The 24,332-nt window shown below is 47.7% G+C and overlaps 3 protein-coding genes across 4 annotated transcripts; 2 read left to right on the forward strand and 1 right to left on the reverse strand.

Moving 5' to 3' along the window:
• Positions 1-12,509, forward strand: LOC134524094 (ATP-dependent RNA helicase DDX19B). Of its 2 annotated transcripts, none has more exons than XM_063353773.1 (12): positions 1-165; positions 1,215-1,263; positions 1,698-1,751; positions 2,648-2,783; positions 4,862-4,954; positions 5,628-5,730; positions 7,078-7,192; positions 7,364-7,541; positions 7,984-8,221; positions 9,255-9,417; positions 10,213-10,404; positions 10,828-12,509. In XM_063353773.1, exons 1-12 carry the CDS (start codon positions 109-111, stop codon positions 10,887-10,889), a joined length of 1,440 nt encoding a protein of 479 aa, XP_063209843.1. In that variant the 5' UTR covers positions 1-108; the 3' UTR covers positions 10,890-12,509. The 2 variants fall into 2 exon arrangements, with proteins under 2 accessions (XP_063209843.1, XP_063209844.1); XM_063353774.1 differs by lacking the exon at positions 1-165 and adding an exon at positions 1,843-2,081.
• An 849-nt stretch (positions 12,510-13,358) lies between these two features.
• On the reverse strand, positions 13,359-17,881 carry UBXN10 (UBX domain protein 10). Its single transcript, XM_063353758.1, has 2 exons — positions 17,818-17,881; positions 13,359-16,010 (listed from the first exon to the last, which is right to left on the reverse strand). Exon 2 carries the CDS (start codon positions 15,993-15,995, stop codon positions 15,114-15,116), a length of 882 nt encoding a protein of 293 aa, XP_063209828.1. The 5' UTR covers positions 15,996-16,010; positions 17,818-17,881; the 3' UTR covers positions 13,359-15,113.
• A 3,045-nt stretch (positions 17,882-20,926) lies between these two features.
• On the forward strand, positions 20,927-23,248 carry LOC134524265 (phospholipase A2, membrane associated-like). Its single transcript, XM_063354118.1, has 5 exons — positions 20,927-21,081; positions 21,451-21,500; positions 22,028-22,172; positions 22,417-22,523; positions 22,852-23,248. The coding sequence occupies exons 1-5, from the start codon at positions 20,927-20,929 to the stop codon at positions 22,995-22,997; spliced, it is 603 nt and encodes a 200-aa protein (XP_063210188.1). The 3' UTR covers positions 22,998-23,248.
• Positions 23,249-24,332: the final 1,084 nt, after the last annotated feature.

Raw genomic sequence — 24,332 nt, forward strand, 5'->3', positions numbered from 1 at the left:
GGGGGGGACACACGGCGGTGACTGCGGGCGGCGCATGCGCCTTTCCCGCCGCCGGCGCCATTGCGGCTGCTCAGGGCCAGCCCGGCGCCAGCGCCCACCGGCCCGGACATGGCCACCGACTCCTGGGCCCTGGCCGTGGACGAGCAGGAGGCGGCGGCCGAGTCGGTGAGCGGGGACCGGGGGGGTGGTGGTGGCCGGAGGGAGGTCCCCCGGCAGCGGCCCGGCCCTGAGGCGCAGGGTCCCGGGGCTGAGCTGCCGCCGCCTCCTCACAGAAAACAGCGAGCGCCGGAAAACCCTTTTCTCCTCGTTTTCTTTTCCAAGGGGTAGGGAGGCCGTTGGCCTTCCCTTTGGCGGCGGGGCCCTGCCGGCAGCACCGCCTCGGCCTGGGCCTGGGCTCGGGCTCTTCCTTCAGGAGCAAAAATAACCCAAACCCCTTTTCTTTCCTTTTTTTTTTTTTTTTTAATTTCTTTTTCCTTTCGTTTTTTGAGTATCGAAAGTGCAGGGAGGCCCCTGGCCTTCCCCTTCACCCTACATCCAGACACAGCCCTTGTCAGGAGCACCGCTTTTGAGATACCTGCAGTCTTCACCCAGGGACCAAAAGAATCCGTTTTTCTCTTTTTTTTTTGGTGACTAGATCTAAATACCTTTGACATGTTGTGGTTTTTTATTTTTCTGAGCTGCTTAAGTGCTGCCCTTTAGCGTGGGGAGCAGTAACTCATCCCCTGGATGTGTGGAAAGACCCTCAGGGCTCCTCTCCCTGTCACCTTTTTGGTGGTAAAACAGACTTTCCCTGTCACCTTTTTGGGGGAGTAAAACAAGCCCACGGGAGAGGGACCCGTCCTGGGGCACCGTGTGACAGCCAGGACAGCCCTTGACTTGGAGTTTTCCATCCTGGAATGTAAATTTTCTCCCATTTGTCACCAGCAGAGCTATTGGGGAGCGGAGAGGCAGGGACAGGAAACAAACCCTTTCTCCATGTCATCATTACAGCTTAGAAAAAGTGCTATTTGTCTTAAAACTCTTGGAAAATCAAGTTAATCTTTCGCTAACTTCATCTCGTTTGCCCTCAAGCGTGGGTTTTCACTATACAATAATTTTAGCAGGCGGTAAATCCGGAAGCACTGATGAAAGGTTAATTTTTCCTGGTCAGTAGTAAAATGTGGGTACGATAGCCTTCGGCTGACTCTGATTTTTATGTTTTTCCTCACTTGTAGTTGAGCAGTTTACACCTGAAGGAGGAAAAAACCAAACCAGATGCCAATGGTGAGTTACAGCTGCTCAAACGGCCATAGGAAGGGCCTGATGTTTTTCTGTTGGGTTTGGAGTGTTGCTGCCAAAGTAAATTCCCGATTAGTCAAGAAATTCCAGAAAAAGGAAACATAAAGCGAAGATTAAACAGCAGCATAGACTAAATATCTGGCTTGCGCGCTTATTCTGCGAGGCTAACTTCTTAAAATCATGTTTTGCTGTACTGAAGGAGCTGTGCGGGCAAAATCTGTTGCTATGGTTGATAAACTTCAATTTGGCCATACGGAGCAAGCTATAACTTGGGTTTCTTCTGCGCACTGATAGAGCAGGGCTCTCGTCAAGAAAATGGGCTGTTTTGTAGCTTTTCTCACAACACTCAAACCCTAAAACTCAGCGGGTGTGGGCTGCCTGACCTCACATCTGCCCCAAACCCATCTGTTTTAATTCAGGTGCTGTTGTCAAGGCAGACGACAACGTAGAGAAGACGGAGGATGAGGAGAAGGGTAAGTGCCTTCTTGAAAAACACTTTGGCAAGGAATGTTGAAAAGAAATTAATTTCATATATACTTAAAGTAAGTCTGCCTTATGTCTCAGGATGGATGATCTTGTATCCTGCCCCAAGGACTTAATTGTAAGACATGTCCTTCCTCCATAATACTTTTAAAGCCATTGGGTCCTGTAATAACTTGGGAGACTCCTGGATTAGAGTGGAGAGGAATAAGGGGATAGCAGTATCCTCAAAGGCAGGACTGGATACAGGAGCAGTTGGATAACCTGGAGCTGGAATTGCTGTAGCAACCAACATGTTGCGTTTATGAAATGGCTCTTAAGAGGTGGGTAACGGCTCTAAATCCTTCAGAAGGTGGCTTAAGAGAAATTTGCTTTAGAAAACAGATTTATTAGCAAAACCCCCAAAGTGCAGCAGTTTAACCTTCCATTTTGATCTCACTTATCCTCAGCCCTTGCTGCGTTTCAGCCCTGGAATCTTTCAAAGTACTGTTTGTCCTCAAACTTCCCTTAAAACGAAAAGGAAAACCACCTAAAAGGTGTGTGCCCACATGTGAGATACTGGTGAGGCTTTAAGAGGCTTTTAACCCTGTCCCGCCTTCCAGTCGGATGCTAAGCTATAATATGTTAAATAAACAGAGGTCTGTATCTGTTAAAGTCCTCCTTAAAACAGTGCTCCCTTTGGTTTGTCTTCCTGGGTATTAAATGTGAATCTCTGGGATGGATTCAGGAAGTTTGGGCTCTTTTATGACATTGCTCTGTGATAGAGAATTTCAGTATTTGGATTCATTTTGTCCTTTTTTAACTGGCTCAGTAATGCAACGTTTCAGGGGGAGCAACACCTGAAAAAGGCTGCGATTTATTTATTTTATTCTCCCTCCTTTTTCAACAGAGGACAGAGCAGCCCAGTCCTTGTTGAACAAGCTAATTCGAAGTAACTTGGTTGACACAACAAATCAAGTGGAGGTGCTGCAGAGGGATCCCACATCGCCTCTCTACTCCGTGAAGTCTTTTGAGGAGCTGCGACTGTAAGTCCCATTAGATTTCCTGGCTGTGTAGGAGATATCACTTAAAAGTGCGTGGGTTTCTGTTTCAAGTTACTGCAAATTTGTTGTTAATAAATTAGCATATCATTTGTTGTATTATTTAAATGCAAGGAGAATTATTTTATCTTGGTGCCTTGTGAAGGTTTCCATCTGTAACAAGCTCATTTTAAGTCCTGGTTGGTGTAGAGCTAACGTTTCTTTCTGTAATCAGCTCTAGCAATGCTATTCTCAATTTTAATGTATGGGTTTTGGTCCTCAAATGCACCGTGGAGCTTGTGTGTGATGAGCTGGGTGAGGTGAAGAGAGGAAGGAGGGCTGTCCTTCCACGGCCACATGGCCACTGTCACCAGGGTTATGTGAATTGAGAAGTGGGACCTTTTCTGTGTCGGACGCCTGGTTATTTCCCCACCAGTTCTCCAGCAGATACAGGGAGGCTCGGAGCAGGTGTTCCAGCAGCATGGTGGTGTTTTGGAAAACAGGAGACTTGTTTTATTGGCAGGAGTAATGAACACAACCATCTTCTGTTCCTGTTCTCTGATGGTTATTTGTGAAGGTCCAGCAGCAGCAGTGAATAGCACAAAGGGAAAAGCTTATCTTTTCTCTGCCAGCCATACTGGATTTATGTACTGGAGAGACTACTAGCGTTAGTATTTTCTGACCCTTCCTATTGAATACCTTTACCAGTGGAGCTTTCAAGCGACGATAGCTGTGTTTAAGGCATGATAGATTTATATATTTTTTTAATGTGTTAAAGAGGATGTCCTGTTGGGATTGTGGTTGGTTATATTGATGATCTCGGGTTTGTTGCTCTTTTGCAAGCTCCACAGGGAAATCGGAGCCGATGAGACTTCTTGCCGTGAAATGTCAGGATGTCATTTCACTTTGTTAATGTTAGTATTTGAAAGTCTACAAGCAAAGCTGAGGTCCTGTAGTGCATGTTAGACTAATTCACATCTTTCAAAAGCCAAACAATCCAAGTGAGTTAATGATGGGGGCAGCCAGACTAATTGAGTCTTCATTTTTTTATGACTTGGTGTATCCTTGGCAACTGTTGCAGAGTTGGGCTTTGTATGTCCTTGCTTCTGAGCAGCACAAGGTTATGTTTTCAAAGAGCTTTTGTTCCAGCCGTCGTCTGAAAGTAATATACGATTTTTTAAAAGCATGTTGTGCTGAATAGGAAGTTCTTAACAGCGGGAAATGGTGGGCAGGAAACCTGTAACCTGCTTTGAAAGGAAAGCCCTTACTTCTGAGCACTGCTAACAGCACTCCAGTAAGCACTTGGAGGTCATCAGCTAAGAGTTCGCTAGCACCATAACCTGAATTTTTGGTTGTTCTTGGATCTCCTTGTCTACACAAGTGTCTGCTGAGAAAGCTCCCTTGAGAAAGAGCAATCGATGACCATTTGAGGACACGCTTTGGTTTGAGTGCTGGGTTATAACCATGGATCACTAGGTGTAGTCACAGTAAACTATGTTTATCAGTCATTTACTGGTTTTGTGCGCTGAGCCAGGATCGCTCTGGTGTTGAGACATCAGTACGTATTCCAGAATCCATCACGACTATCTGAAGTCCTTGCAATGATTTCATGATGTTGCACTTCATTCTGTGCCTCGTATACTGAGGTTGCTTTGTCCCGGTTTTGAGTCTTCAAGGAGTGATAATTTTGGCACTGAGATTAGGCATGGCTGAGGAAAAGGGATTGCCTTAAAGGACAGGATTAACGTGCTCTGCTCTGGGATTCCCGGGATTGTCTGAAAAGCTGCTTTAGAACAAGAAGCCCAGCACTAGCCTTAGAGCTGTGACAGAAGATTTTCTGTGTAGCTGTGAAAAGCAGGCCTGCAGGCTGATTTACTAAATCAAGGGGGTTTTACAAAGCTTCCTTTCCAGACTTTGTGCTGTCACTTGTTAGAGCTTCCAGGCACTGGTGGTGCGATCATAGCAGGTACACAGAAAGGGGCAGCTCTAGGTCGGTTGCAAGGTTTATTCCTCACCTTTTTGTACACAAATGAAAACCAAATGTTCTTCAATAGGTCATGATATAAAAACTCCTCTGTTTTCAGGAAACCACAGCTCCTGGAAGGAGTCTATGCCATGGGCTTCAACAGACCATCTAAGATACAAGAGAATGCCCTGCCCATGATGCTTGCTGAACCGTATGTACACGTACTTTCCACTCCCTTCCAGTATAGGAAGGATTTGAATGATTTAGCATCCTATTGCTGAACTTTGGATGCGAGGATGGTGATGGGGGCAGGGGTCTGGGCTGTGGTGAAAGGGTTCCCATGCCACAGTGTTTCTCTGCTCATGAACTATGTTGGAGCAGCTCTGGATTTGTCCCTTTCCTAGGGCTGGTAGTGAACAGGCAGTGCCACAGTGTTCGGCTGAGGTCAACCTGATTTTTCCTAGTCAGTGTAGGGGAGAAATAATAAGGCTGCTGTGGAACATAGCTCCAGAAGTCCTGGGTGGGTGGAAGTAGCTGAGATGCTGCATTGCCTGCATGGCTGGTTTTCCTCTTCACACCCCTGAGCTGAAATGTATGAAGTATTAAGACACTAGGGGGAGATGTGCAAAATGGAAAAGTACTGACAGATAATTGCAGTTTTCCTTCCAAATCTCCATGATCAAGAGGTGCTGAAAGAGAGAGGTGGTATGGGGCAGAAGCTGCCCTGTGGAGCGTAGCTGGTCAAGCTAGGCACTAAGTCCAGAGCAGTGACAAATCTAAAAGGTATTAAAATGCCAGTCGAGTTTTCTTTATCATTCAACCCCATGAGTACGTTCTCTGGGTAGCTCATCTGGTTGAGTTCATGTCTGCTCTATGTTCTGCAGCCCACAGAACTTGATCGCACAATCTCAGTCTGGTACTGGCAAGACAGCTGCCTTTGTCCTGGCCATGCTCAGTCGTGTTGAACCCGGGAACAAGTATCCACAGGTAAAGTTTCTGGGATGTGACTGTTTTGGGGGGTTTCGTGGTGGTGGTGCAGTGCCACCTAGTGAAGACATGGTAAATTCACAGTAATAGTAAATTTGATAGTAAATTCACGGCTTGATGAACCCATCTCTGTGATGCTGTTTCTGTAAACTGCTTAGCAGGGGCTGGTGATTGGGGGATCTATCAAAATGCCTTTAATGCAAAAGATGTGGATTTTGCTTACAACTTGATCCTTTCAGTCCCTCCCTTACATCACTCAGGATGCCCTTGCTTTGTAAGGAGTTAAATCGGGAGGATATCATTCTGGGAGAAATTAAATTGGAGAAATACTGCAGACTGAAGGGGGTTAAATAAGTGGAATTTGGGATAGAAAAGAAGATACCTGTTACAAAAGAGCAGGGAACGCCTGGGAAGGGGCTTTTTCCTTATGAGACAGTTGAGCAGTGTTATAGAGTCATAGAGTCATAGAATCATAGGGTTGGAAGGGACCTCTGGAGATCATCTAGTCCAACCCCCCTGCCAGAGCAGGGTCACCTAGAGCAGGTTACACAGGAACACGTCCAGGTGGGTTTTGAATGTCTCCAGAGATGGAGACTCCACCACCTCTCTGGGCAGCCTGTTCCAGTGCTCTGCCACCCTCAGGGTAAAGAAGTTCCTCCTCATGTTTAGGTGGAACTTCCTATGTTCCAGTTTGTGCCCATTGCCTCTTGTCCTGTCCCCGGGCACCACTGAAAAGAGCCTCGCCCCATCGTCCTGACACCCACCCTTTAAGTATTTATAAGCGTTGATAAGGTCACCCCTCAGACGTCTTTTTTCCAGACTGAAGAGACCCAAATCCCTCAGCCTTTCCTCATAAGAGAGGTGTTCCAGTCCCCTAATCATCCTCGTAGCCCTCCGCTGCACCCTTTCCAGCAGTTCCCTGTCCCTCTTGAACCGGGGAGCCCAGAACTGGACACAGTACTCCAGGTGCGGCCTCACCAAGGCAGAGTAGAGTTATCAAAGCTAGAATTCTTTCCTTAAAAAAATGCTGTTCTTATCTCTTAGTCTAACTGTAGGTGTTAGGTTCCTTGTCACTACTGTCCATATGTGTCCCCTATAGCAGAATATCTGCACTCCCAAGCCTGAGGAGCAGAACTGAATGCAGAGAGCTGGTAGCCAGGTGACTGTGTCATATCAACTCGTTCCTCTAGTTTCGGAATGTAGAACCGATGGGCTTTCAGAAACTGCTCAGCTGTTTGCCCATTCGTCTTCAGGAAAACTTCAATAATAACAATTTTAAAAAGCAAATGTGATACTGTTGCCCAGGATGTTGGTCATCTCAAATGCATTATCTTTCTCTCCCTCCAGTGTTTGTGCCTTTCCCCAACATATGAGCTGGCACTTCAAACAGGAAAAGTGATTGAGCAGATGGGAAAGTTTTATCCAGAGCTGAAACTTGCCTATGCTGTCCGAGGCAATAAATGTGAGTAAGGTGAAACACTGCCAACAGACTGTAAATGAGAAAATGATTGTTGGGTGCAAGACAGTAAACGAACAATAGAGCGATCGTGTGGTGAAACAGGCTAGTTCAGAGAGCGGCAGAGCATTTCACTGCACAGCTGTCTTATGAAAGCCTTTCTTTCTGTCTCGGCAGTGGAGAGAGGTCAGAAGATCTCCGAGCAGATTGTAATCGGCACACCCGGCACTGTGCTGGACTGGTGTTCCAAACTGAAATTCATAGATCCCAAGAAAATCAAAGTGTTTGTCTTGGATGAGGCTGATGTGATGATAGCAACCCAGGGCCATCAGGATCAGAGCATCCGCATTCAGAGGTAAGGACTCGGCGTACATTGCCTGAGGTGATTTTTGTTTCTTTCAATTATAGCTGTTTTCTAAGGTAGGGACAGCAGGCCTAGATTCTTGACTGGTGTCTTCACTGATAAAGCAACAAGATTAAAATGATATATTTAGCTCTAATCCAGATGGTTAATAGAGGCAGAATGTCAGGGGATGACAAGCAGTTTCATTTTCTTACAGAATAAAAAGCCTGTCCCTGGAGCAGGGTTTATTCATTTTTAAGAATGCAAGTCTGGATGCCACTGGTCCGTGAGGGAGCGATCAGGTGTTGGTAAGATTAGCATTAGTCGTTCCAGCCACTGAAATAACTGGTTCTGAGGTTATTGTTCTGCTTTGCCTGTAGCATTAATCCCATCAGGATATCAGGGGGGTGACAGCGTTGTGTGGGAACCCTGCCCATTTTGCTTTCTCTTACAGAATGCTCCCCAGGGACTGCCAGATGCTTCTGTTTTCAGCCACTTTTGAGGATTCTGTGTGGAAATTTGCTCAAAAAGTTGTTCCTGACCCAAACATTATCAAACTGAAGCGAGAGGAGGAGACACTGGACACTATTAAGCAGTATTACGTTCTGTGCAATAACAGAGATGAGAAGTTCCAGGCTCTCTGTAATATCTATGGCGCTATCACCATTGCCCAGGCCATGATCTTCTGCCATGTGAGTCCTCTCGGGAAATGTTAGTCTGAACAACCTCGTTGGTGTCTGCTATTGCTAAAATCCTGGCCAGGCTTTTCAGAAAGAAACTGGGAACAGGAAATGCCCTTCTCTTTGGCTTTTCTGGCTCCCTCTTTGAGTGAAATCTTGAGAGCCGTGATAGCACGAGCTGGTTTGTTTCTCTGGGTTTGTCCATCCAGGTCATTTTTATTCTTGAAGTCCTCCGAAGCAACAATCAGAGTAATGTACTGTTCTCCAAAACAAAGTATTACTCAGAACTACTGAAAAGAACCAAATTCCTGAGGTTGGAAAATGGATAAAAATAGGAGAGAATGAGGGATGGGGAAGTCTTGTAGTTCTGCAGCTGATGCATAGCTTTTTCTGGGACTCGATTTCCCTCAGGTAATGGGTGATTTACCTCTGAGGTCTCCCTGTGAATCATACTGAGACTTCTTTTTTTCTGGAAGCCACCATAACTCATGGGGAAAAAACCCAGTGCTGACAGCACCAAAACAGCCACGTAAAGCTAGCTCAGACAAGATAAAACCTGTATTTGGAGTCTGCTGCACAGTCTGCTTTTACGTTGTTTCGAGATGTAATAATATCAGACATAATCGGCGCTTGAAAAACCAACATAATTGGAAACTGTTTAATTCAAAACTGTGTAGAGCCTCTATTGGACTTCACAGCTACATTCAGCTCAAACCCTGACATTTTCCAAGCTGATAGTTTTGTTTACTTGACACTGCTCGTGAGCTTTTAGCGGACATATGTAATCCCTCATAGAGTGAAAGCTGAGGAGCAGAGCACAAAGAAAAGGCGTACTTTTCTTAAAGAAGGGTTCCTGTGGTGGCAGATGCACGCTTGCCTATTTCTGGTAGGCAAGCTGAGAGCACAGTGTGTCATTAGGAGCTGTTTCCTTTTGAGATATAAAAACTGAGCAGCCATGGAGCTTCCAGTTGATCCCAGAGAGGTTTATTCCCAATTTACAGCATTAAAACTTCCTCCCAAAGACAGGCCTCACTTTGTGTTTCAGACTCGGAAGACGGCTGGCTGGCTGGCGGCAGAGCTCTCAAAGGAGGGCCATCAGGTGGCATTGCTCAGTGGGGAAATGATGGTGGAACAGAGAGCCGCGGTGATCGAGCGTTTCCGAGAGGGCAAAGAAAAGGTGCTGGTGACCACAAACGTCTGTGCCAGAGGTAGGGCATGGCAGAACTGGGCCAGGGAGGGGCAGAAGCAGCAGGCCCTAAGATAAGATATGTTTGGCCAGCTTACAGAAACAATTCATATCCTCAAGTGTTCTAGTCTGGAGAAATTAGGGTCCTTTAAAGTAATTCCTGCGCTTTTGGGCTGGTAAGCGTGTCTGTACATATAAAGATGCCTGCGGGCAAACGCAGGATTGCTTGCAGCCTTCCTGCAGCTTGGGGTGGAAAAGTCCACCCTGGGACAATTTTATGCTTCTGGCAGCGAGCCTGGCTTGTGCTGCTGACCCTCAGTGTTTAAAATAAACACGTTCTGAAATACAGAAATCTGAAAAGCACTGAACTCCAGGAGGAATTTGTGTTGCAATTTGACATCCTAGAACAGTTAAGACAAAATAGTACTTGGGGAGAAAAAAACAAGAGGCCTTTACAGCTTTGGAGAGGAGGAAAGAGTTTCCAAAATATGTAAGTGCTGGTTAAAGCGTCTCCGACTGCTTTCCCTTTAGCGGTTTCAGTGGGATTCTCTGGTGTAACAGCTAGATAGTTTGTATTTCAAAGTGCCCCATAAGGATACTGTGGAAAAGATCCATTTCAGAGTTTGAGACTGGCTTTTAACTCCTCGCTTAATGTGGAGGCAGCCGCATGGCAGCTCTCCCACGGCTGTCGGAAGTTCTGCTGTTGGGTAACCTGGATGCGGTGACCAAACCGCACACAGGTCAGGCCAGAGGAGGCTGTTCCGGATATAAATCGGTCTAACTGTAGTGGTGTAATCTGATGCTTTCTTTTTATCAGGGATCGATGTAGAGCAAGTCTCTGTTGTCATCAATTTTGACCTTCCTGTGGATAAAGATGGAAATCCAGATAACGAGACTTATCTGCACCGGATCGGACGCACAGGTCGCTTTGGCAAGCGAGGACTGGCTATTAACATGGTGGACAGCAAACACAGCATGAATATTCTCAACAGAATCCAGGAACATTTCAGTACGTACCCTCAGACTTTCTTCTTTCTCTAAAATTAGATGTTATTTCTGCAGAATTTTGCCTAGCTGTATAGCGAGCAGATATTTATTGAACCTTAAACTGACTGCAGAAGAGCACATCAGCTGCGTTTTGTGTAATGTCACTTAAGATTGTCAACTGCTACGTATGCTAGGAGCAGAAATAAGTCAAGTTGTCTGTTTGCTGGCTGCCTGGATAGTCCGTAAAATGGATGTTCCAGAGGTGGGTAACACTCGAGGACCCTGATGGGCCTTTGATAAAAGAAAAATAGTTTTATATTGTAGTTTTAAAACGCGACTGAGCATTTCATGGATAAACCTGAACTCCTCAAGACCAGCTAAAGAAAGCAGCTTTCCCTCCTCTGCTCTGTGTTACGAAATCTGACTTATTTCTCATCTTTCCCAGACAAAAAGATAAACAAATTGGATACTGACGACTTGGATGAAATTGAGAAGATAACTAACTGAAGTACAGCTGCTGGAACTGGTGTGTACCCTGCTGTGGAAGCTCTCCCACTACAATTGGATCAGCGTTCAGATTGGCACGCCTCTCAGCTAGTCCCGAAAAGGACTCTTTAAGATATGAGTACACAAAAATTACCTCATTTTAAAAATTGCAGTTGGACTTCAAATTGTGCAACTATGGGGAGGAAGAGGAAATGTTTACAGAAGCTTTTAACATTTCTTAGTTTAGCCTTAAAATGGGAAGATCTTTTGAATTCTAAGAAATACACTTGCCAAAAAATGGGCAATATGTAATTATCTAAAGCAAATTTAAAAAAAAAAAAAAAAAGCTTTATTGCCTTTAATTGGAATGAAGTTCAGCATTAACCTAATGAGTTAAAATTCAACCGCTGAATATACAATGGACATTAAGTAATGAGGAAAAAAAAAAAGAAAGAAAAAGAACACAAAAAAACCCCAAACAAGGCAGCTGGTTTTTGGCTAAAAACTCAACTTGTACAAAATAGGATGTCATTCTCTTCGGCGCTCCCCTGAGCTCTTTAAGACTCATTTCTGGCTTCCTTATGGATTTGCCCTGCTTTTCCTTACATAAATTGTCCTGAGGATGTCTCCAGTAGCTCATACGCGCAAACACAGTTGCTGTGTTGCTTTTGCTGGGCAGGATTTTCTTTTCATTTGTCCTTGATTTGTTAGAATGGCCACTCTACGTAAAGCGGTGCGGTGGTGACAGTGCTTAAATCCGTACTCTAGAAGTTCATCTGAAGCGTTTTAACCTCGCCAAGATGTAGGTGGGTGGGGTGGGGAGGGAGGGGCAGTGTGAAGGGAACTGTACTAATTAATTTTCTGATTAAATTCACCTCCATAAAATGCTAATGATTGTTGGAGTGGGGGTTGGTCACCTTTAGGCAGGTGATGCCAGTTCTAAGATGCTGCTGTGAAGCTCCGCGCAAATAATGTACAGAATTGCTGGGCTTCACCGATGAGTAATAGAAACGGGAATAAAAGAAAAATAAAAGTCGTGATAAGCTTGTATTGACCAAAAAAAAAAAATAACTGTAGAACACCAAATTTACCTGTTACAGTATGTTTCAGTACCAGAATTTTGAGTTAAATTGCTCAGCCAAATTGCAGACAGGAAGCGCTCCACTTCCATTGTGCTCGTAGCGCAAAAGAGGTCACTGGTCCCTCGCCCCAGGGTGATCCTTGCTGGAGAAGGAACGATTCCCAAGCTCTGGGCTCGGGCTTTTAGTTCGGTTGGGACCATTCTTGTGCGCACAACTGAAAGCCTGTGGGTTGTTCCTCCAGCCCAGTTTCCAGGAGAAGGAGGCTCCTGAACTAGAACTTAGGGTGCACAGCTCTTTTTTGGGGAAAATGGGACATGCGTGAGCAGCCATCGGCTTGCTACTCGGTGCAGGAATCACTTCAAAACAAATGTATAAATTGTAAATTTAACTAGGAATTTTCTTTGCAATTTTGGCCATCATATTCTGTTCAAAGACAGGAACATGGATCCTTTTACCAAGTAAAAAAAGGCTCATTTAAAATGTACCTAAAATTTTAGGAAATTGTGCACCCTTTTATCAATTTGTATAAAGGCTTTAGTGAAAAAAAAAAAAAAACAAACTTAAAATTAAACTTTTTGTATTCTGGGGTGTATCTATTTTTATTCTGTTGGAAACCTATTTAAAGTGGCAGGTGAGTGAGTGCTTGCGTGTCGAGTGGAAGACTTGTTTCAATCACCTACTTTAATAGTACAGCTGAATGACCTCGTGACAGCAGAGTATTGGGTTGAATTGTCATGAAAGCTGCTGCTGGTCCTGTGTGCTGTTTCTAATGTACTTTTAATTGGAATAAAGAACACATACTGAATGATGCCTCTGCTAATTTCTGCTTGAATACTTTGGTGTTGTTTAAAGGATGTTCCCAGCCAGAAGTCTTCATGAGTTTTCTATTTATGACCCCAAAGCGTCCTGTGACAGACTGAACTTCGCCTGATTTAATGCCAAAATTCTTCAAAGCTTCCCACAAGGAAGCTTTTTAAATGATACAAGACAGTAAATTAGGTCAGATAAATGCCCCCCTAGTGCTTCTTGTGCCGGACTTGGCAGAGTTGCTGCTGAGAGATCCCCTGCATCCCCAGAGGAGTTTTGAAGGGAAGAGAAGGAGAACTGGGGGAGAAAAGAGATGTTTTCCCTGTGCTTGCCCAGATCAAGACTTGATATGGTTTTTAGAAAAGGAAATAATTAAAAAGCACGTCTTTGGAGATGCTGTAGCCTAGGTGAGTTTATTAGAGGACCAAACTCATTCAGCTTTATCTTAGATGGAGATATTTGGGGGGGGTGGGGGAGGGGAATATCCTGCAGCATGGGAAGTGCTGTCCCCCCGGCAGCCAAGTTGCTCTTCTGTTCTTGGTTAAACCGTGGGCCCCCATACGCTCTCAAAGCTGCGTGGTGGTCACCACGTCTCTGGTCACTGATCCAAAGCGTTTCCTTCTTTGCTGCAATTTTGTATTTAATACAGGACAGAGATACAAACTCCAGGAAGGCACATGCAAAACAGTGTGGACAGCAGCTGAGCATCCAAAGTCTGATTTGGACAGTCCCCAGGGTGTTTGCCATCATATTAATGGCATTTCTTGGTTAAGAGGAGATGCAATGGTTAAACCTCCAGTTCACCTAAATCATTTTAAGCTCAAGTTTCAGCCTAAAAGATTTTATTGATTGTACCACCACACAGTATGAAAACACTCTGAAACTTCAAAGTAACAAAGTATACACAAAATCAGAAGACGGGAATTAACCACCTAATGCTCAATGAAACACAGAAAATGGTTCCTGCTCCGGCAACTAAGTGAAATACTTTGCTCCCCACCGAGGTTTGATTAAGAGCATCCGTGTGTTTCCGTATCTTGGTCTCCCTGCAGACACCGGGATTGCTTCCGTGCAATCACCGTCACCTGCAGTAGTCGGTAACACTATTTCATCAGGTACCATTTTTATAAAGCCACTGAACACTTGCTGTAGAAGGAGATGCTACGCTCTTGGTCAACACCAGCATCAGCTTTCCTGTTTCTACGACTGTTCTGAGTCGTTTTGGCAGTTACACTCGGGTTAAAAAACATTCACTTTACCTCAAAATACTACAATGACCTCAGCTGCGTGGCAAACAGTCCATTTTTTTAGTAGATTGAATTATTGCCTTTGAACCATAAGAATTTCCATTAGAAGCCTAGAAGATTTTTTTTAGCACAAGCACATCATATTTATCTAAAACCCGCCAAGTTTTCCTTCTTTTTTAATCACGGTTTAGTAATATATGGTCCACTGCGCAAGCCAATTCCTCGGTCAAATCCAATTAACGTACTTTTATTTTAAAATTCTGAAAGCAGCACTTGCTTTCTTGGATTAACTCATTTCAGTGTAAAGGTGTTAAATGGAAGTATTTTGTAACGTCCCGTCTTAACTATCCATTTATTCTTACCTATGGATCACAGGAGTTGAATGAGAGAAGGCAAACTAAGTAGAAAATCCTGCTGCTCACCAAACTAAGTAGAAAATCCTGCTGCTCACCAATATAGCCAAAATAATGACTATTTGTTCTTAAAAAGATGATGTAGTCACACTCTTAAAAGCTGCACTGAGGTTATCCAGAAAGAGCTGAGCCCTCACAGGTGTATTATCATTGGTCTTGCTTTTTAATACTTCACAATAATCCATTAATGTATTATTACTGTCATTTCCAGATGGTTTTTGGGTTTGATCTCCTTTTCAGTCACTCTCAAGATGTTTAGCATGGTGATAACCTACTGAAGATGGTCCTCCAGAGCAAAACATTTGTGTCTCTACCTTCCCAAACATGTGCCTCTGCATCCGGATTCGCTCTGGGAACCGGCACCTTCCTGAAATACGGAAAAGGACAAGAGGAGAGATCTCAGAAACTTCAATCTTCAAAGAAGAACATTCACAATTTCCACAAACCAAAAAGGCCAAAGGTTGGTGGTGCTCAGGAAGGAATTTGTGATGGCACACGTGAGAAAAGATGCCATTTATGTAGCAGGTATATTCACTTGCAATACTATTTCAATACTTTTACGCAAGTCTGCTTCAAGGGGAATTTTTGGAAGCTGGAAAGATGAAGAAGTAGGCCCAGGAAACATCAGACTCAGTTTTTCGGAAGAAGTCATGCATTCCACTCAGCAGAACGACCCAGAGTGGCATCTCTGTGCGCCTAAAGATCCGCGTCGTGCTGCTCTTTCTGTCGGATGCACAGCACGGACTTGTGGAGAATCCCACATTCGTGGAGGGACCTCGTAAGGTCAGAGAAACTCCTTCGGGGCACCTCCATGGTTTCAACACTGCAGTGTTTGTATTTGGCTGACATTTTCTGTTCTGCCACGGCAAGGACTGTCAGGAGACTGTCGGTGGGCTTGAAATGATGTTCAAATCTCTGACCAGAGGGAGATCGAATAGCAAGCAGCAAGTGAGACTCTTCTTTCGGCAGCTGTTCCAAACTTAAAGTTGACATCGAAATGCTCTCTTGTCTCATTTTCCTTCCTGGCTTCTCAGGGGGACACTGCGCACTGGAGCCTTCTTCATCAGGGACGTGGTTTTCTGACAATACGCCGGCAGATCCTTGCTCTCCAGAAGGAGTTTTGATTTTCGGAGCATCCTCCTGCCCCGCACTCACTCTCAGTCGGTTGGTCTGTTCAGCCACCGCTTCCACTGCGCTGCTGCCTACGCCTTTCCGGCCGATGGAGGGGAGCACCCTGTACTTGTTGAGGGAAGAGGAGGTCCTCAAAGGCACTTGCTGCAGGAGCTCTGGGATTTCCTGAGGAGACACCTGGCCGGACGGGAATGCGGGTTTTGTGGATGATGCTCTCCGGCTGTTCACTAATTCCTGGGGAGCAGCTGGTGGCAGGGAAGGTGGCACTCGGCAAGGACAGGCTTCCATGCTCTGAGAGTAATTGAAGCTTGGCCTTGTGCGTCCCTTGGCAGATTTTGGCCTGGCGACGTGCATGTCGATGGCGTTTGTCCACAGGAAAGCGGCTGCTGTTCTTGAAGGGATGTTGCGGTGAGATGGTGCTAAGTTCAGAAGAGCCGCTGTGGCCATTGCTTCTCAAGGCACCTGCAGACAGTGTAGCAGAGAGAAAAGTTACACAAATTGGCCAGAAAGCTTCTAGAGAGCTTAATCTCCCTACAGCTCCCACTTCTGTGCTGCACATCAGCTAATAATAGCAATAAATCTGATGTATCATTGTGTAGGCAGGCAGCAATCCTACGGTTCAGTAACGGCTGAGTCAGATACAATAGGATATGTATATTTATAGGTGCTGGCTTTGTCAGGAATTCTTTAAAGTTGACCCAGAGCATTGGGAAGTTTTGCCCTTCCCAACTTAAAGAAAGTTTTTGATGGAAAGAACAGAAACATTTTTTTTCTGAAGCTATAAACTCAGTGAAAATGGGAGATGAGTGAACTTCAAAGCACAGACCTGGCCTTTTCGCTGTTCCTGCAGTGACAGATTAAGTTCCCGTTGTGGACTTTTGGGTAAGACTGACTGCACTTTGCTTTTTAAAAGTCTCTGAAGACCTTTGAAATTGAATATGCCCAAGAAACCCATTCTGACTTCTCCTGTGACCAAACGCTGCTTAACAGAGATTGATGTTAACCTCCATTAAAGACGAAACCATCTTCTGCTGTCTGTTCCCTAACTTAAGCTGCGCTCAGAGCTCTCATGCTTTACCAGGACAAAGCCCCAGAGAACTGGGCCACAACCTCACAACAACATTTTGGAGAAGCGTGACAGGGTCACACACCTCCACTTCCTCTTCTGCGGTTTGCGTAGCAGGATTTCTCACGGAGGGGGGAAGTGTCAATTTTAATTGCTTGGCAGTCACTAGTGATGATAAAGTTGGACTTGTCTGCTGCTCATTACCCCAAAACAAACAATCAAACAGAAGGGAACAGCCACTGTGGTTGTTCCACAACCTTTTGCCAGTGATGTCTTATTTAATGCTTGGTTTCTCCTCCACCACCATGAAATGGAAACACTCAGCAAATCATCACTGAGCAAAGCTAAGGCAGAGTCCCAGCACACAGGCGTGCCCTAACCAGTGCCCGTATGAAGCTGCTTGGAGACAGAGAGACCCGTCCCTCCGTAAGCCTGGAGCAGAGTTACGGACCGGGACATGCTGCCCAAGTGACTCAGCGGAGTTCCCTAGGAGCCTGTGGGAGGGAGGGGGGCGTGTGCCTTTCATGAACTGCCTCTAACAAATAAACTCCAAGGCAACATGCTGTAGTTCGGCATCCTCTGAATAGGAACTCTTGAGCGCATCAGAGCACTTGTCAGATACCACTACTCATACCTCTAGTTTGAAGAATAAAAACCCCAGAACAACCAACCTGCCAGAAGCCAAGGTGGGACCTTCCTGAGCGAGAGTCTGTAACACTTCAGCACAGTATATATTAGAGGTTCAGTGTCAGGAGCTGTTTCAATACTGCACATTTTATGTTCAGGTGCTGGGTGAGGGGTTGGGATGGGGAACTGCAGTCAGGAGGGCTGTGCCCACGGGTACCCCCAAACACTGTGACGCCAGGGCCTGGGAGGGCAGGCAGCCCCAAGCCCCTGGTCCTACAGCACAGCCACAGCCCCACAGCATAGCTCAGCTCCCAGCACAGCCCTCGGTGCCACAGGCTGGCCCCAGCCCCACAGCTGAGCTTTGTCCTGGTCCCACAGCTAGATCCCTGCTCTTTAACCCAACTCTGCTGCCAGGCCCAAGCCCCATAACCCAACTCCACAGTCCCACAGCCAGGCCTTCGCCCTATAGCCACATTCCACAGCCAGGCCTCGGCCCTATAGCCCAACTCCGTGGCCCACAGCCAGACCCCGGCCCTACAACCCAACTCCACAGCCAGAGGCCCCGGCACCCCTCACCTGCCGCCTCAGGCCGCCCGCGCCGCCGCCAAACACAGCCTCGTTGCCACGGCGACGGTCCCACTTCCGGTCGCGCGCGAGGCCCCGCCCCACAACCACCGAGAGGAACCGGACGGACCGCCGCCATGTCGCGGCCCGAGGGCTGGCGGGGCCGGCGCCGAGCCGGCTCCCCGCGGCTCCGCTCCCTGTCCCGGGAGCGCCGTGAAGCCGGGGCCGAGGTGGGCTGTCCTGCCTGGCTGCCCTGGCGCGGCAGCGGCTTGTGGGATGGGCCTAGAGATGGATGCGACAAGCTGGTGTGGGTCTGAGGGGTATCACTAGGCCTGGGGACGGCCATGATGTCCCAGGGTAGGTCTGAGGGGTGTCGCCAGGCCTGGGGATGGCTGTAATGTCCCAGCGTGGGCCATCAGGGAACATAACCAGACCTGGGGATGGCTGCGATGTCCCAGCGTGGGCCATACCTGGGCCAGGGGACAGCCAAAGCACACTGGTGCTGACGGGAGGGACATACCCAGGATGGCGGCTGTGCCCCTGTGCAAGCTCTGCACTGGGATGTCAGGCCTCGATGGCGGGGTGGGGGCGGCCCCAGCACCTCCCACGGGGCTGGGGGCTCAGTCCTGAGGGGCAGAAAGAGATGCGGTGAGTGGGGAGGGCGGCAGCAGGGTCCTCTCCCAGAGAGCTGCTGCACACCCCATAGGTGACAACAATACCCAGGCTGTCCCCGTCCCTCCCGCAGGAGCTCTCCTTTCCTCCGTTCCAACCAGAGCAAAACCCTGTCATTGTCACCATGCTTGAATAACAAAAACCTTTTTTTAAATGCTGGAAGTTTAAAAATATGGTGTTAGACCCTCTCCTGAGCAAAGGCAGCTCAACGGGAACAATAGAATTCAGTTTTAACCCCTCTGTGACATGAGTTTGAAAACGGTGCAATTGAACACCTCTACCTGAGCAATCTCTGAATAAAACCAGGCAAATCAACACCAAACTCATCCTTTTTGATGAAAAAGCCTTTTAAAAAATTACACTTTACACACAAGATTATCCGGGGACCTAAAACAACGTCTCTGGGGGACTTTTAAGCTGGCTTTGTGCCGGGAGAGCCTGGGGGGAGCTGACAGGGAGGGGGAGTCCTCCCCATCCCCTGGGGCTATAAACGGCCCCTGAGTCAGTTTTCCTTGTGGGAACATGCCACGTGGCGCTGACATTTCCATCTCTCCCCGTTAATCCCTTTTTAAACCCACTTCTAGTTTACCAGCTGCTTCTCCCACTAACAGATGCCCATCAAAGGCAGCAAGAAACAAGCAATAAATAACTTAAGATAACTTTTATCTACCGCCAAATTGGGGATCTCCACCCTGCCGGCGGGCGAAGATCAAGGCGTAACCGCGCACTAAAAAGGTCAAAAAATAGTTGCGAATCGGCTCATCCACAGGATGTGCAGCAGTATCGCGCCGAAGAGACGTGCTTTGCAGATCAAAGCACCGATTTTACGTTTTTACAATATTTACATTTCAATAAGGCCCTGAACAAACCGACAGGCGGGTTGATACCCTTCCTTGTTTGCTCCACAGGAAGGCTGAAAAGTTTCATATTTCGAATGGGATAAGAACTTCCACGGGTGTTTTTCAAGCCCTCAGGTTTGTGGCTCAATTGAAGAGAGGGTTTAGCTTCCCGTGCTCACTCTCCTGTGATCCTCTACGGAGAGGGAGGGCTTAAAATGAAGAGACTTGGTTAAAACCACCTGTGGATCCCCAATTTGCGTGATCCCAGCCCTCTGGTCTCTTTAGGCCCCCAGATGGTGCCTTTCTCGCAGGTTTAGCCAAATTCTAGAGCAAAATCCCAGGAGATCAACACCAAAGCCACGAGCACGAGTGGTGCCGATAACAAACACCACAATGGGCAAAATCTTCTATAATGGAAAGGGTTTTTGTGAATGAGGTGGGAAGGGGATGTTTAATTGTTAGGGATGCCATAGTTTTAGAAGTCAGGGGGTTTGGGTGTCGGCACGATGCCCATCGGTTCGCACTGCAGCATTTCGAGATGGTTTCTGGTGCAGATGGCGAGTGGGGAAGGCACTCGGCACGCCAGAGTGGGGAGGCAGGTGAGCTGCTGCTCCCCATCCTTTCCTTCTTGGCCTTGGATGTTTGTTTTTTTTTTCACACTTGGCAGCAGGAAATAAACGGTTAGAGGGAAGAAAAGCCCCAGGAGAGACATCTCTGCTGGCCTCAGGGGACAGCCAGGAGGTGACGTCCCTTCCAGCAAGCAGATTTGGCGGCTCTCAAGAAATTCAACAGGGGATTTTCTTCTTGATTACAGACCCCTGAGCCATTTTCTTACATTCCCCTCCCAATTCCTTTCCTGAGAAGTGTGGTTAATTACTGAGCCCTGCATACATGCCTGATACCCTGCATTGGGTGTGTGTTTGCTCTCGGCCCCACGGTTTCACAGGGAAGATAGCAGCTTTTGTTTCTTATCTCCTCTGGTTTTCTGCCTCCCTTGTGTCTTTGTATCGTGTCTCAGTTATGGTGATTAAATAAACTGTATTCAAAAACCATTCCGAGTTGGGTTTCCATGGTGTTTCCAGCCTTTGCTGCTGATGATTTAATCTCGCAGACCCCTTGCCCACGCACTCCTGGGGTCTCCCATGCCCTGAGGGCAGGACAGGAAAACTACAGACCCATGAAGTGAGACCACCGCGTTTGCTGTCCTCCCTTGCCATTTGGTGGGGAGGGATTTGGATGCAGACATGGATTTGGGGGGGACAATTGCAAGGGAAGGACCCGAGAGAAACCATCTCTGAGGTTGCAGGGCGTGAGTTGGGAAAACTCAAGTCAATGCCAAGGCCAAAGTGCCGCCTCTGCGGCTGCAACAAGGATGGAATGACCTCTGTGGTGCCAGCCCGGCTCCTCCTGGGCATAAACTGTTTTTGTCCTGTCTCTCCAGCCACCGAACCCCGCAGATTTTAAAACCACAGCCAAGAGCTTGACTGGCCTCATCCAGAAGCAGCATCGGCCCGAGATGGAGACAGCTTCATGCCAAGCCGGAGCGAGATGACAGAGGGAGAATCTGGAAAACCACTTGGGAAAACTCGTCTTTCCTGTAAAATGGAAGAATGGGAACCTTCTCCTTTACTGAGGGGCCACTTGACGAGTCCTGCTCTGCGACGAATAGTGCCGTCAGCGCAGATAGAGGAGGGGGTGGACCTCGCCATCTATATAAAGCGAACCCGCTAAGCCGGCAGTCTCAGAGCGGTGAAATCCAGGTGGGGTAAGGAGAGGGGGGATTTTATTGCCCTGTTATTTCATCAGATAGCCAGGGTGGTGGTGGTGGGAGTCTGCAGACGGGGAGCTTCTCCATCAGCCCCGGGCAGGATAACCACCGTGTCCCTGTACACATCCCTGCCAAGCGCTGCATCCCAAAACTGGAGTCAAAAGACCCTATTGGGAGTCAGCTGTGCGCACTCGGGCACGGTGACACCTTCAAAGTGCTATATATCCACGGTGACACTATTGTCACCACACAGTGCTGCCAGGGTGCACCTGCCTGGCTCCATGCCCTCGGTGTGGGCACGGGGGCAGCATCTGTCCTGTCCCTGAGGTGCTGCTGATCGCCCGCCGTTGTGGTTTCCTCCTCCAGGACCAGCCTGAGGATGAAGAATCTCTTCTTTGCCGTGCTCTTGGCTTGCGGTAAGTTCCCTGATTTCACCAGGCCAGGCTGGGATCTCATCTGCGTGGCAAAAAAGACGTACAAACCCAGAGTCTTTGTGCATGGTTCAAGTTTTTGTTTAAATTTTGCTGTTTCTCTCTAATGCTTCGTGTAGCACTGCCGTAGTCCTGGAGGTCTTCGTGATGGTGAGACTTTGGTATGCTCAGATCCATATGTATTTTAAGAGGCCTTGGAGCCTGCTGTCACCAGCTTTTCAGCCTGTGCCAAGCCCAGGGTGGATCCTGGCAACGTGGCATTCCTGGTCGCAGGATGCCAGCACGGCACAGCCTGTACAGAGCGCAATAATATCTTCTGCCAGACTGAACTGGGTAGCTGCAGAAAGCAGACTTAATCCTGAGGGTTTTTTGGGGGCTTCTTATGGTTCACATGCCTGAAAGTATGTATTTCCAGCAACGCCAGACTTATTTAATTCCTCTGCATGGTGTGAGGTGCGGGGAATGCTCCTTGCTCCACACCAGTGTGAGCCCATCCCTCTGCCCCTCCGCAGGGCTGCTCCCAGCTCACGGCAGCATTTTGGAGCTGGAGCGGATGATCAAGTCGACCACAGGGAAAAGCGCCCTGCTGTCCTACAGCTGGTACGGGTGTTTCTGCGGCATCGGGGGCAGAGGGACCCCGGTGGATTCCACTGACCGGTGAGTACCTGGAAAAATATTGCCACTCGCTGCCCTGGTGCAGGCTGCACGGGGGTCCCTAAAAAAGCTCCTTGCTGGCAGCCTGCTGGTGCTGGTTTTGCACCATTCCCCAGCCACGTCTTGCCGCTGCCTTGTCATCCCCTCCTCCTGGTTGCCTTAAATTTGAGGCTGGACCTTCCTTTACCTCCCAGGTGTGGTGAGGGAGGGTTTGGGGGCAGCGGTTTGACGTGGTGTCCCCCTGTAGGTGCTGCCATGCCCACGACTGCTGCTACAGGAAGCTGCGAGAGGGCAAGTGCATACCCCTGATAACCCCCTACCACTTCAACATCACCAACGGAGACATCGACTGTGGTGAGTAATGCTGAGCGGGGGGGTCCCACGGAGGTGGGGAACAAGCACCGCTCCCCACAACACCCCAGCCCCGCAGCAGGGTACACAGGAGGGCATCCCCCCCAGGGATGAAAGCAGCCTGATGCCCGCCCAGGGGCATAATGGGAGCCGTGTGATAAATAAATGGGCATCGCAAGGGATGTGGGCAGGTTGGAGAGGAAGAACACAGGGAAAAGCTTCTTCACACGCTTCTCCTGGGCAGCTCCAGATGTTGGGGTGCTCCAAGGGGACCCCATCACCGACGCCAGCTGGAAAAGCCACCACAGAGCACCGTGTTTTTCCCCCGCAGGTAATGAGCAGAGCTGGTGCAAGAGAGAGACCTGCCTATGCGACAAGGCGGTGGCTTCGTGCTTCGCCAGCGCTTTGCATTCCTACAATATATCCTACCGCTTCTATTTCAAGCTGAAATGCCGAGGAAACAAGCTCCAGTGCTGAGGAGAAGAAATCTGCAGCCAAGATTGCAGATTTTGACTGGTTTTCCCCATTGCTACGGAAACAGAAGCCTGATGTGGGGGCTGAGGGGAGCCGGAGCCAGCAAGGCTCCCTGCACAGTGATGCTCAAGGTGAAGAAGGGCACGCACACGTTGTGGGTGGAGATGCCTCCAGTTCCCAGAAAGACAAGTCAACTTCCAGTTTTTTGTCCCTTCCTCTTCTCTTTTCTCTCTTGATTTCATTTCCCAGCAAAGATCATTCAATAAAAGATATTTGAAATTATTCTTTGAGCTGCTTTTCTGTAATAACCACTGAGACTGAGGCACTGCAACGGTGGCACCTGGGCTGTCAAGCCTGGGGACCACTTTTGTATCTCACACCTCAGCCACACCACCTGCCTGACACCGCAATATTCCCATGGTCCCAACAGCAGCCCGAGAAACGACGACAAATAAATGCCCCCAGGTAAAACCCCCTGGGTTTTGTTAACAAAATAATTCCCCAGCTGCAAGCCCTGGTGGCAGTTGGGTTTTTTGGCTTCTCCCAACACCCCCTCCTGCAGGCTGCACTCACTTCTGGAGCTAAAACACAGCGGTGCATTAAGGGACAGGTGAGATACAACCAAAAGGTGTTTTTACATAAATAATGGAAGTGAGAAAATGTAGGAGACAATTCGAAACTCTCCTCTGACCCCTACTCACATTAGAAAGGTGGCCAAAATTAAAGCTAAAGAACAGTTATCCGCAGAGGAGGAAAGATTTCAAAGCCTTGTCCATCCCAAGGCGCATTCTAATTTAAAAGGGCAGTTAAGTTGGTGACTAAATGGTTTCTCCATAAAGGATGAATTCTGGATAGGGCTGCAGTGAGGAGGTGGAAATACTGAGAGAAACAAAGGAAAGTTGCGTTCACTCATCCCAAAACATCCATTTCGCGTCATTCTCCTCTTACAGTGGGTGAGCATTTAATCATGCAGTATCCATGTCACCCTGCGTTTCTGGCAACTGCACATTTAGAGACGCTTTTTTTGTTGTTTGTATACTTTTCCCAAAGAACCGATAACCCGCCCTGAAGCACTGTCACCTTTGCAGTGTGGCAGAGGGATAGTTCGTGAACCGTATGGCCCCTGAAAAACCCCAAACCCGCTTAATTCACGTCTGCCAGGATGCAAAAGCAGAAACAGGACTATTATTTCCCCTCCGATACGGCACTATGGTGCTGGGGAGGGCAGAGAAAATGGCTCTTGGGCATCTCTGGCCAGGGGCAGTGAGCATTGGGTTCCTCCTTGGGCTGGAAATGACGCTGTTTTGCTGCCTCATCCCACGTGGTGTTGGTCCCCGT

Source organism: Chroicocephalus ridibundus, chromosome 16 (assembly GCF_963924245.1).
Source record: "Chroicocephalus ridibundus chromosome 16, bChrRid1.1, whole genome shotgun sequence".
NCBI classification, from domain to species: Eukaryota; Metazoa; Chordata; class Aves; order Charadriiformes; family Laridae; genus Chroicocephalus; species Chroicocephalus ridibundus.